This window comes from Carcharodon carcharias, chromosome 13, assembly GCF_017639515.1.
Source record: "Carcharodon carcharias isolate sCarCar2 chromosome 13, sCarCar2.pri, whole genome shotgun sequence".
In the NCBI taxonomy this organism is placed as follows: domain Eukaryota; kingdom Metazoa; phylum Chordata; class Chondrichthyes; order Lamniformes; family Lamnidae; genus Carcharodon; species Carcharodon carcharias.
Window position 1 is genome coordinate 87,556,350 of NC_054479.1, and position 12,442 is coordinate 87,568,791.

Sequence of the window (12,442 nt, forward strand, 5' to 3'; positions counted from 1 at the left end):
TTATTTTTAATCCTTTACAGCTGCTCGCCGAGGAAGAAAGCAAGATTGCTTTTATTGACAAGTTGAACTGTGAGCAGCAAAAAAATCAGCAACATATAAATGACTTGAAGACCAGGTTGGAGGTCAGTAGTCTACCATTTCAGTGATGATTATTTTAACTCTTTCAAAATGAAACAATGAAAAGATGGCCCCTGGCACTGGTAACTGGTGGGGAGGGTGATATGATGAACACAGGCAGTAAATGTACTACTGAACTAGTACCTCAGGATGCAAAACAAGAAGGGCCAATGTGACCCTGAGGTTTAAGATCAGGGCAGAATCCAGTTATGTAGAAATAAACAGAAATTGAAAACTGAGAAAGGGATACATCAGCCTGTAACAAAATAAAAGGTGTCTGATGCCAGCGTTTTGAGAGAGGCATGATTAGCCGTTTGGTAGCACAGAACTTGAATATTGCTGAAAAAAGATACATGTCTCTGCAAAAGCTTAGACATGTCTTTTTTTCAGCAATTCTCAAGAGGCATCATTCTCGAGTAAAATCATGAAGCAAAGCGTTAACAAAAAGCAAGGTTATTCAATTCATAGATGTAATCATGATATTGGGAAATATATTTTGAATTTTGCATGCATGAGGGTGGGAGAGAGAAGCGTACGCGAGGGTGAAGGGAATAGAGGGATGTGTAGTAAGGGTGCGAAGAGGGAATCGGAGTGGGAGGAGGCTTATGTGGAGTATGAACAATAGCATAGACCTGTTGAATTGAATGGCCGGTTTCTGTGTGGTGGATTCTATGTAATTCTATGTTTAAAATCTTAATTTGTAAATTGGAAATTTTAGTTACTGAGAAAAGATGTCGTGGGTGAAAAGAACTTTGAACCATCAGTTGGAACTTAACAGCCAAATTGTACAAGGACAGGGGTGATATACTTTTGCTATTAAAAAGTAACAGGTAGCGGAGTCTAATTTTGATCTTCCCTGAAATGGGGGGTGGGAATTGCAATCTACATTTAATCCGCCCCTGTTGACTACTATGCAGGCATCACATCAACCAAGCCAGTGCTAACCATGTAGGTGATTGGCTGGCAGCATCTGTAGAGAGAGAAACAGAGTTAAAGTTTTGAGTCTGTATGACTCTTCTTCAGAGCTCTGAGATGCTGCCTGACCTTCTGAGTTTGTCCAGCATTGTCTGTTTTTGCTCAGATTTCCAGCATCCACAGTGTTTTGCTTTTAGCTTGTTGATTGGCTGGATGCCTGAGCGGGAGCCAATATTATTGTGAATGACTAGCACCAGGTAAATGAGGAGTGCAGGAGGGCATGCCAGAAGCAGGATCAAGTGTACCTAAAAATGAGGTGAAGCTACAACACAGCATAAGAAGCAAGTGATAGACAGGGCTAAGCAATTTCACAGCCAACGGATCAGATCTAAGCTCTGCATTCCTACCACTTCCAGTCGTGAATGGTGGTGGACAATTAAACAACAAACAGGAGGAGAAGGCTCCAAAAATATCACCACCCTCAATGATGGAGGAGCCCAGAGTTTGCAACAATCTTCAACCAGAAGTGCTGAGTGGATGATCCATCTCAGCCTCCTCTGGAGGTCCCCAGCATCACAGATGCAAGTTTTTAGCCAATTCGATTCAGTTCACGTGATATGAAGAAACGGCTGAAGATATTGGGTACTGCAAAGGATATGGGTCCTGACGGTATTCTCCGGGTTGTGTCTTAGGCCCAATCATCTTCAGCTGCTTCATCAATGACCTTCCTTCCATCATAAGGTCAGAAGTGGGGATTTTTGCTGATGATTGCACAATGTTCAGCACCATTCGCGACTCTTCAGATACTGAAGCAGTCCATGTCAAAATGCAGCAAGAGCTGGACAATGTCCAGGCTTGGGCTGACAAGTGGCAAGTAATATTCACGCCACACAAGTGTCAGGCAATGACCATCTCCAACAAGGCAGAAGCTAACCATCGCCTCTTGACATTCAATGGCATTACCATCACTGAAATCCCTACAATCAACATTGTGAGGTTACCATTGACCAGAAATAAATAAGTAGCAGGTTGGAGGCTTGGAATCCTGCAGAAAGTAACTCTCTTCCTGACTCCCCAAAGCATGTGCACCATCTACAAGGCACAAGTCAGGAGTGTAATGGAATACTCTCCACTTGCCTGGATGAGTGCAGCTCCCACAACACTCAAGAAGCTTGAATCCAGGACAAAGCAGCCCACTTGATTGGTACCACATCCACAAACATTCACTTCCTCCACCACCAACATACAGTAGCAGCAGTGTGTACCATCTACAAGATGCATTGCAGCAACTCACCAATCCTCCTTAGACAGCACCTTCCAAACCCACGACCACTACCATCTAGAAGGACAAGGGCAACAGATAGATGGGAACACCACCACCTGGAAGTTCCCCTCAAGTCAATCATCATCCTGACTTGGAAATATATCGCCATTCCTTCACTGTCGCAGGGTCAAAATCCTGGAACTCCCTAACAGCACTATGGGTGTACCTACACCATATGGACTGCACTTCACCACTGCCTTCTCAAAGGCAATTAGGGATGAGCAATAAATGCTGGCCTAGCTCACATCCCATGAATGAATTAAAAAAAAAAGCTAGCCTGCCCTTCTTAAAGGGGTAGTCCATTATGGCTGGAGCAGCAGCTGGGACCCTTATGGGACATGAACCTGACCTTGGAAAGACAGAAAAATGGTACAATATGAGAGAGAGTTGCAGGTCTGGCACAAGGATATTTGCTGCCCTAGACAAACATCCGGGTGGCACACCCTCTGCCTGCCACATGCCACATAATGAATTAATCACAGGCAGTCTGCCCTCGCTCTGGTCCCAGCATCCCACTGTCCTGCAGCACCATTTCCTGAGCACTGCTCTCTAGGTTCACACACTCCCCAACTGCATTAACTGAACAGATCTCATGAGATCTCAACACCCGCAGTACCACGAGATCACCCAGGAGCTTTCTGACTGGGTGAAAATGCAGAACAGGCATTTTTGATGAACTGAGATCACTGATACTAGGATGTAACTAGTAGAGTTGATGAGGGGGAGCCAGTGGGTGTGGTTTATTTGGACTTTCAGAAGGCTTTTGACAAAGTCCCACATAAGAGATTGGCGTGTAAAATTAAAGCGCATGGGATTGGGGGTAGTATATTGAGATGGATAGAAAATTGGTTGACAGACAGGAAACAAAGAGTAGGAATAAATGGGTCTTTTTCAAATGGCAGGCAGTGACTAGTGGGGTACCGCACTAGATGAGGGAACTAAATGTAATATCTCCAAATTTGCAGATGACACAAAGCTGGGTGGGAGGGTGAGCTGTGAGGAGGATGCAGAGATGCTTCAGTGTGATTTAGACAAGCTGAGTGATTGGGCAAATGCATGGCAGAAGCAGTATAATGTGGATAAATGTGAGGTTATCCATTTTGGTAGCAAAAACAGGAAGGCAGATTATTATCTGAATGGCTATAAATTGAGAGGGAATGTCCAACGAGACCTGGGTGTCCTTGTACACCAGTCGCTGAAGGTAAGCATGCAGGTGCAGCAGGCGGTAAAGAAGGCAAATGGTATGTTGGCCTTCATAGCCAGAGGATTCGAGTACAAGAACAGGGATGTCTTGCTGCAATTGTACAGGGCCTTGATGAGACCACACCTGGGATACTGTGTGCAGTTTTGGTCTCCTTATCCGAGGAAGGATGTACTCGCTATAGAGGGAGTGCGGTGAAGGTTTACCCGACTGATTCCTGGGATGGCGGGACTGACATATGAGGAGAGTTTGAGTCGATTAGGATTATATTTGCTGGAGTTCAGAAGAATGAGGGGGAATCTCAGCGAAACCTATAAAATTCTAACAGGACTAGACAGAGTAGATGCAGGCAGGATGTTTCCGATGATGGGGCGTCCAGAACCAGGGGTCACAGTCTGAGGATATGGGGTAGACCATTTAGGACTGAGATGAGGAGAAATTTCTTCACCCAGAGAGTGGTGAGCCTATGGAATTTGTTACCACAGAAAGTAGTTGAGACCAAAACATGTATGTTTTCAAGAAGGAGTTAGATATAGCTCTTGGGGCGAAAAGGATCGAAGGATATGGGGAGAAGCGGGAATAGGCTATTGAGTTGGATGATCAGCCATGATCATAATGAATGGCGGAGCAGGCTCGAAGGGCCACATGGCCTGCTCCTGCTTCTAGTTTCTATGTTTCTATGATTCCCTAAACATGCTGGAACATGTTTGTTACTTACGTAGTGTCATGGATAGATAAGCAACTTCTAAACAATAAAAAAACTTTTCAGTTTGATTGCGCTCCAATGTATTAAAAAGTTTCATTCACGCACGGTAAACTTTAAAACACAGCACTTATTGAAGATAATGTCATTATTTAAATTTGAATGAAATATTAATTTAAGTTCATTTTACCTGTGTGACTGGGCAGGTGGTTTGCTGACACTCAGGTGAGGGAAGAGAGGAAGATGCAAATCCAGACAAAAGGTGGGCATCAGGGTGGGTGGGACTTGAAAATTCAGGGTGCGGCCTGTCAGCTTTCTGCCAGTGGTATAACCAGTTTCAGTTTCCCCCTCCAGGCTTTCACGGTGGGTCTGGTTTCCAGCTGCACCATGTCGGGAACCGCGTTTGCATATCTTTGCATCTTGTTAAAAACCCAGTTTGCCGGAATCATGTTCGCATTCCCAACCCAATCATCCCACTGGTGGATAATTAAACTGGTCTGATTCACAACTGGATGTAACTGGCGTGCACTTGGCAAACTGCGCAACCATGAGGCTTGTTCACCTACATTTCGCTGCACTGCTCTCGCGGCTGCTCCAACTCCGTGCCAAGGCCGTTCAGGCAAGGAGAAAGCTCAGGCGGGAAGGGCTGGGGAGGCACACACTTGACTGGGGGAGGGGGATACGTCTGGGGCACTGCACACCATGCTACAAGGCTGGGTCTGGCACACTTGTCTTTGTCCCAGTCCAGGGAGGGGGAAGGCCTGTTTGTGCTGTGTCGGTCATGTACAGCATGGTGCGTAGTGTGACCAGTCCTTCACATATTTGCAGGAGTTGGGGGCTTGGTACTAGGCAGCAGATGGCACAGTCACAGTCAGGGGAAGCACCTGCAGCCTGTAGATGGGGAACTGGTAAGTCAGAGGGGGGGCATTCGATGGTCTCATGGTGGGGGTCTCGGTAGGTCACAGTGCATAGGGCCTCAACATGGGGAGGGGTTGAGGTGGACAAGGGGTATGGGGACAAGCATAGAAAATGGCTCGGCGGAGAGGACAGGGATATCCACAAGAATCATGAAGGGCTCCAGGGTTAAAGAGGGAGGCAGGAGAGTGATTGGAGGGAGGGGAAACCTGCACATGATACTCTTCCGGGACGATGGGAGGGACTTGGGCAGTGACAGCCTCGGGGGGCTGGGGGGTGGGTGTGAGATGTTGGAAGCTGATCTTGTAGTCGAAGCAGAGCAGCACCATCAGGCAGGGCAAAGGGAAGAGCCTTGTGGGCCAGCAGCGGGGATGAATTGCCAGAAGGAGAGATGGAGGAGCTACACGTCTCCTCCAATGAAGAGGATGCTGAAATGGATGAGTTCGAAGAGGGCGAGGATGTTGATGCCCCACAGGAAGAGGCCATAGCACAGGCCAGGTACAGCAGACATGCCCATCAGATCCTTATAGTGACAAGATTCCAGGGTGATGAAGATGATCAGCTCAAACCAACCCATTTCACCTGTCCCCTCGATGCAGGATAGACATTAACATCTTCTTTGTTATCCTCAACACCTCAATGAAGGACATTAATCAGTAGTCACAATCTTGTATAACAAAAACCTCTTCCTTGGGAGGCTAGGCAGCCTCTGGAGCATGTGGCCATTCTATAATGGGATAGGAACTCCACCAGCACTCACCATGAAGCAAGTAGACATGGTGCAGTCCCTTCAATCATCACGCTAACATTTCACTGCCTAGGGCAGACTTCAAGAGGCAGGAGCAGCACTGCTAACCTCGTGCACCCATGGCAGAATGCCTGGAACATTGCAAAGCACCACAAGAAGGACAATCATTAATTACTGGTTCTCTCTTGACCGTCTGAGGACTGATCTGAATCTGGACTGTAACACCTCCCACAGGCCATCTCTCATACAAGAATAAAGTTCTGGTCTCATCCTCATACTAAGTCCCCAGCATGAGATCGTTCTTTAGGACGCAGTGATCTGTCGATCTGAGTCATGGATGTGAGGCTGCGAGTCAGGTCACCTTTGTGTGCAGTGAGAGAGCTTCAGCAGCACCATTGTCTAATCACCGACAAGCACTCATCACCCAGCCTTGGCATGGAGCTTCCCAAGTCCCTGTCCAGCATTGGCTTGGCATCTGGGAGTGGGGTGGCTCAGTCAGTCTGGACACAGCATTTAAGCATTACTTAGTAACTTCATTGATAATAAAGACCAGCAGCAGATATACTGGAGCTCCCCTCTCATCCCATTAGAAGCCTCCACATTTTCATTCTAGCAGATTGAGACATGCAAGAGGAAGCTGAGGACACTGTTGGCACTGACACGATCAGAGAACCATGTCGATTGCCCCTATGAAAATGAGTACGGGTTTATGTCAAGCCATACGAGCCAGACCTTCAAGAGGAGACCAGCATCCTCACATGTAATAGGCCAGTATCATGAGGCTAGACCCACACCTATAACATCACATAGTCATGGCCGTCTAGCAGACATTTCAGGAGTCACCAAGTGCTAACTAGGCCCATAGCTCTGCATCATGCAGATGGAGAGTGGGAACTATTACAGGAGTAATGTTTAGCTGTACACGCAGTCACGGTGTCACGCTGTAGGCTGCCATGAAAGGCTAAGGTCCCCGACTATTATTTAACTGTAATTCACACCAAACCTGACAGACATTACCTGCGGCCATTGGAAAATGCGCTTGGCTGGAATGACTCCAAGACGGCTTGTCATTAAAACCGATAACATCCACAGAGAACAGATTACAGTCCAGATACGTCAGGAGAATAAACCAAACTGTAACATCTATACTCATGAGGCCACATGATATCCTCTGACTCAAGTTTTACATATGGATTGCCCAGCCACCATGTTGATGGAACAACTGGCTTTGTCCATGTCACTTCTGTGGACATAAGGGTGACTGACTGAACTGTGGTTGAGCGAGACACCATAAACCTGAGGGACACGATGGGAGATCAGTGAGGTTGGGGGGCGCATTTGTTACATTTGGATGACCTCGGAGCATTGCATCAGATAGAAAAGCCATTAACTAGATGAGACTTTCAGAAAAGCAAAATATATTTACAAATGTGCAAAGTATATACAGTGAGTGAGCAGCCATACCACCATTGTGCTCTCAGTACTTCTTAATTTTCCTACCCCGACTGCTACATCTAGGTACGTTCCCGACATCCGCAGCAGAGGTGGAGGTGGCCTGCTGACTGCTACACCCTGTTGTCTGAGGTGACCTTGGCGAGCGTCCTCTGGAGGCCCGAGGCCTGGAAATTCAGGCCTGTTAGGGCCTCCTGCTCAGGGGCTGGTGCACTCTCCTCAGCCTGATTAGGGCCTTCTGCTCAGGGGCTGGTGCACTCTCCTCGGCCTGATTAGGGCCTTCTGCTCAGGGGCTGGTGCACTCTCCTCGGCCTGATTAGGGCCTTCTGCTCAGGGGCTGGTGCACCCTCCTCGGCCTGATTAGGGCCTTCTGCTCAGGGGCTGGTGCACCCTCCTCGGCCTGAGCAGCCGGTGTTGCTGGGGCCACAGGCAGACGGGATTTGGAGCAGCTGGACAGTCCAGGAGAGTCCTGGGTGGAGGTCTCCGGGGTGTCCGGCTGATGCTCCTCCTCCCTGTGCACTCTAACCCTGCGAATGTCTGATGGCCTAATGAGAGTGAGAGTTGAGGGTGAGGAGAAGGTTGACTTACCCTGGTGGAGAGGATGAGATCATTCATCCTCTTCCTGCAGTAGAGGTGGTCCTCTTCGGAGGGGCGCTGGTGCTGACCACCCTGGAGACCTGCTCCCAAGTCTGCATTGTGTGTGGGTGCCCGAGGGCCCCTCCCTGACTCCTTGAGGAGAAGGGGCTCATGGAGGGAGGTCAAAATGCTCCGTCCACCTCTCCCAAGCCACTGATCCCACTCATGGCTAGAGTGATGGTGGGCACGTCCGAGCTCACATCTGGCACAAGTTGCTGGACAGGGTTTCCATGGCAGTCGCCACCCTTCCAATGGTGCCCTCAATGCGCTTGCAAGTCGGAGGCCATCCTCCATCCTCCGTTCTAATCTGGTGACGGCCTCTGACAACCCTGCCTGCTGTTCCCCTGCCAGCTCAAACCTTGCCTGCTCAACCCCTGCCTGTTGTTCCCCTGCCTGCTGTTCCTCTGCTTGTTCAACCCCTGCCTGCTGTTCCCCTGCCTGCTGTTCCCCTGCCTGCTGTTCCCCTGCCTGCTGTTCCTCTGCCTGCTGTTCCTCTGCCTGCTGTTCCCCTGCCTGCTGTTCCTCTGCTTGTTCAACCCCTGCCTGCTGTTCCCCTGCCTGCTGTTCCTCTGCCTGCTCAACCCCTGCCTGCTCAACCCCTGCCTGCTCAACCCCTGCCTGTTCCCCTGCTTGTTCAACCCCTGCCTGCTGTTCCCCTGCCTGCTGATCCCCTGCCTGCTCAACCCCTGCCTGCTGTTCCCCTGCCTGCTGATCCCCTGCCTGCTGTTCCTCTGCCTGCTGTTCCCCTGCCTGCTCAACCCCTGCCTGCTGTTCCCCTGCCTGCTGATCCCCTGCCTGCTGTTCCTCTGCCTGCTCAAACCCTGCCTGCTGTTCCCCTGCCTGCTGTTCCCCTGCCTGCTGTTCCCCTGCCTACTCAACCCCTGCCTACTCAACCCCTGCCTGCTGATCCCCTGCCTGCTGTTCCCCTGCCTGCTGTTCCCCTGCCTGCTCAACACCTGCCTACTCAACCCCTGCCTGCTGTTCCCCTGCCTACTCAACCCCTGCCTACTCAACCCCTGCCTGCTGATCCCCTGCCTGCTGATCCCCTGCCTGCTGTTCCCCTGCCTGCTGTTCCCCTGCCTGCTGATCCCCTGCCTGCTGTTCCCCTGCCTGCTGATCCCCTGCCTGCTCAACCCCTGCCTGCTGTTCCCCTGCCTGCTCAACCCCTGCCTGCTCAACCCCTGCCTGCTGTTCCCCTGCCTGCTGTTTCCCTGCCTGCTCAACCCCTGCCTGCTGTTCCCCTGCCTGCTGTTCCCCTGCCTGCTCAATCCCTGCCTGCTCAACCCCTGCCTGCTGTTCCCCTGCCTGCTGATCCCCTGCCTGCTGTTTCCCTGCCTGCTGTTCCCCTGCCTGCTGTTCCCCTGCCTGCTGATCCCCTGCCTGCTCAATCCCTGCCTGCTGTTCCCCTGCCTGCTGTTCCCCTGCCTGCTCAATCCCTGCCTGCTGATCCCCTGCCTGCTGTTCCCCTGCCTGCTCAATCCCTGCCTGCTCAACCCCTGCCTGCTGTTCCCCTGCCTGCTGTTCCCCTGCCTGCTCAATCCCTGCCTGCTCAACCCCTGCCTGCTGATCCCCTGCCTGCTGATCCCCTGCCTGCTGTTTCCCTGCCTGCTCAACCCCTGCCTGCTGTTCCCCTGCCTGCTGTTCCCCTGCCTGCTCAATCCCTGCCTGCTCAACCCCTGCCTGCTGTTCCCCTGCCTGCTCAACCCCTGCCTGCTGTTCCCCTGCCTGCTGTTCCTCTGCCTGCTGTTCCCCTGCCTGCTCAACCCCTGCCTGCTGTTCCCCTGCCTGCTGTTCCTCTGCCTGCTGTTCCTCTGCCTGCTGTTCCCCTGCCTGCTGTTCCCCTGCCTGCTCAACCCCTGCCTGCTGTTCCCCTGCCTGCTGTTCCCCTGCCTGCTCAACCCCTGCCTGCTCAACACCTGCCTGCTGTTCCCCTGCCTGCTGTTCCTCTGCCTGCTGTTCCCCTGCCTGCTCAACTCCTGCCTGCTGTTCCCCTGCCTGCTGTTCCTCTGCCTGCTCAAACCCTGCCTGCTCAACCCCTGCCTGCTCAAACCCTGCCTGCTCAACCCCTGCCTGCTCAACACCTGCCTGCTGTTCCCCTGCCTGCTGTTCCTCTGCCTGCTCAACCCCTGCCTGCTCAAACCCTGCCTGCTCAACCCCTGCCTGCTCAACAGCTGCCTGCTGTTCCCCTGCCTGCTGTTCCCCTGCCTGCTCAACCCCTGCCTGCTGTTCCTCTGCCTGCTGTTCCCCTGCCTGCTGTTCCCCTGCCTGCTGTTCCTCTGCCTGCTGTTCCCCTGCCTGCTGTTCCCCTGCCTGCTGTTCCCCTGCCTGCTGTTCCCCTGCCTGCTGATCCCCTGCCTGCTGTTCCCCTGCCTGCTGTTCCCCTGCCTGCTGATCCCCTGCCTGCTGATCCCCTGCCTGCTCAACCCCTGCCTGCTGTTCCCCTGCCTGCTGTTCCCCTGCCTGCTCAACCCCTGCCTGCTGATCCCCTGCCTGCTGTTCCCCTGCCTGCTGTTCCCCTGCCTGCTCAACCCCTGCCTGCTCAACCCCTGCCTGCTGTTCCCCTGCCTGCTGTTCCTCTGCCTGCTGTTCCCCTGCCTGCTGTTCCCCTGCCTGCTCAACCCCTGCCTGCTGTTCCCCTGCCTGCTGTTCCCCTGCCTGCTCAACCCCTGCCTGCTGTTCCCCTGCCTGCTCAACCCCTGCCTGCTGATCCCCTGCCTGCTGTTCCCCTGCCTGCTGTTCCCCTGCCTGCTGTTCCTCTGCCTGCTGATCCCCTGCCTGCTGATCCCCTGCCTGCTCAACCCCTGCCTGCTGTTCCCCTGCCTGCTGATCCCCTGCCTGCTGATCCCCTGCCTGCTGTTCCCCTGCCTGCTGTTCCCCTGCCTGCTGATCCCCTGCCTGCTGTTCCCCTGCCTGCTGTTCCCCTGCCTGCTGATCCCCTGCCTGCTGATCCCCTGCCTGCTGTTCCCCTGCCTGCTGTTCCCCTGCCTGCTGATCCCCTGCCTGCTGTTCCCCTGCCTGCTGTTCCCCTGCCTGCTGTTCCCCTGCCTGCTGTTCCTCTGCCTGCTGTTCCCCTGCCTGCTGATCCCCTGCCTGCTGTTCCCCTGCCTGCTGTTCCCCTGCCTGCTGATCCCCTGCCTGCTGTTCCCCTGCCTGCTGTTCCCCTGCCTGCTGTTCCCCTGCCTGCTGTTCCCCTGCCTGCTGTTCCCCTGCCTGCTGTTCCTCTGCCTGCTGTTCCCCTGCCTGCTGATCCCCTGCCTGCTGTTCCTCTGCCTGCTGTTCCCCTGCCTGCTGTTCCCCTGCCTGCTGTTCCCTGCCTGCTGTTCCCCTGCCTGCTGTTCCCCTGCCTGCTGTTCCCCTGCCTGCTGTTCCCCTGCCTGCTGTTCCCCTGCCTGCTGTTCCCCTGCCTGCTGTTCCCCTGCCTGCTGTTCCTCTGCCTGTCTTTGGAGCTCCAACATCTCCCTGAGGGCTGATTCCAGAGGCTCGTCACTGGACTCAGACTCAGCAGGAGCCTGGCCTCCAGCAGTCCCCCGAGTGTCGGAGACCTTGACTGTCGCTGCCTCCGCCTGCTGTGGACCTGAATCTGTGTTGTGTTCACCAGATGGTGACTCAGAGCCTGCTCTAAAACTGGGTCCCACTGAGGAATGTGTCTCTGCGCTGGTGGAGGGCGCAGGTGAACACAGTGACAGATCGACATCTAGCGGGTCCTCAGGATCCTCATCCGAGGTGCTCTGGGGCTGGGGCTGATGGGCTGACTGGTGGTGTGTCTCCTCCTTTTCTTGCTGGTGGCTGTAATCGAGAGAAGAGATAATTTGTGATTAGCTGGATAGTCACCTACATTAAAGAGCACTCACAGTTCCAACAGGTGAGCGAAGACTAGTAGATGGGCCTCACTGGCTTGTTGGGAGATGCATATCTCACCTTCAGTGAAGGAGCAGTCCCTGCCCTCACCAGCCAGCATTACCACCTGAGCTCTGGCACCCCATTTCATTCTGGGTTCTCTCCCTGTTGTTGTGGGTGAACTTTTCCTGCTTAAATCAAATGGACAGAGAGTGAGCAGGATGGAGGCAAGAGCAGATGATAAGCTTGCCTGCCTTCTGTGTGTGCTGAGTGGAACTATGTAAGGGCTGAAGGTGTGACTTGTGCAGGATGACTGCACATACTTGGCGTTTATTTGTTGAGGGTGACTTCTTCCATGATTAACGGAGAGTTGCCGCTGCATTGTCCTCTTTGGAGAGCGTCTGTAAACACAGCCTATGCTTGAGACCGAGTGGTGGCAGTGCAAGTTGTGTGGAGGATGACCGAGGGAGGGAGGAAGGGTTAGTGGGGAAGGGTAGGACAGTGGCAGGGCAAAGGTGGAAGAGATAGTGCAGGCTGTTCGGGAGCCCTTTAAACATGGCACCTGGATCTTTGACCCCATGAGGTAATGGTGGG

General features: G+C 52.8%; 1 protein-coding gene across 1 annotated transcript; it reads left to right on the plus strand.

The window, feature by feature from the left end:
* Window positions 1-5,566: 5,566 nt before the first annotated feature.
* LOC121286103 (keratin-associated protein 5-5-like) lies at window positions 5,567-11,633 on the plus strand. Its single transcript, XM_041203095.1, has 5 exons — window positions 5,567-5,673; window positions 8,471-8,537; window positions 10,278-10,346; window positions 11,019-11,081; window positions 11,610-11,633. Exons 1-5 carry the CDS (start codon window positions 5,567-5,569, stop codon window positions 11,631-11,633), a joined length of 330 nt encoding a protein of 109 aa, XP_041059029.1.
* Window positions 11,634-12,442: the final 809 nt, after the last annotated feature.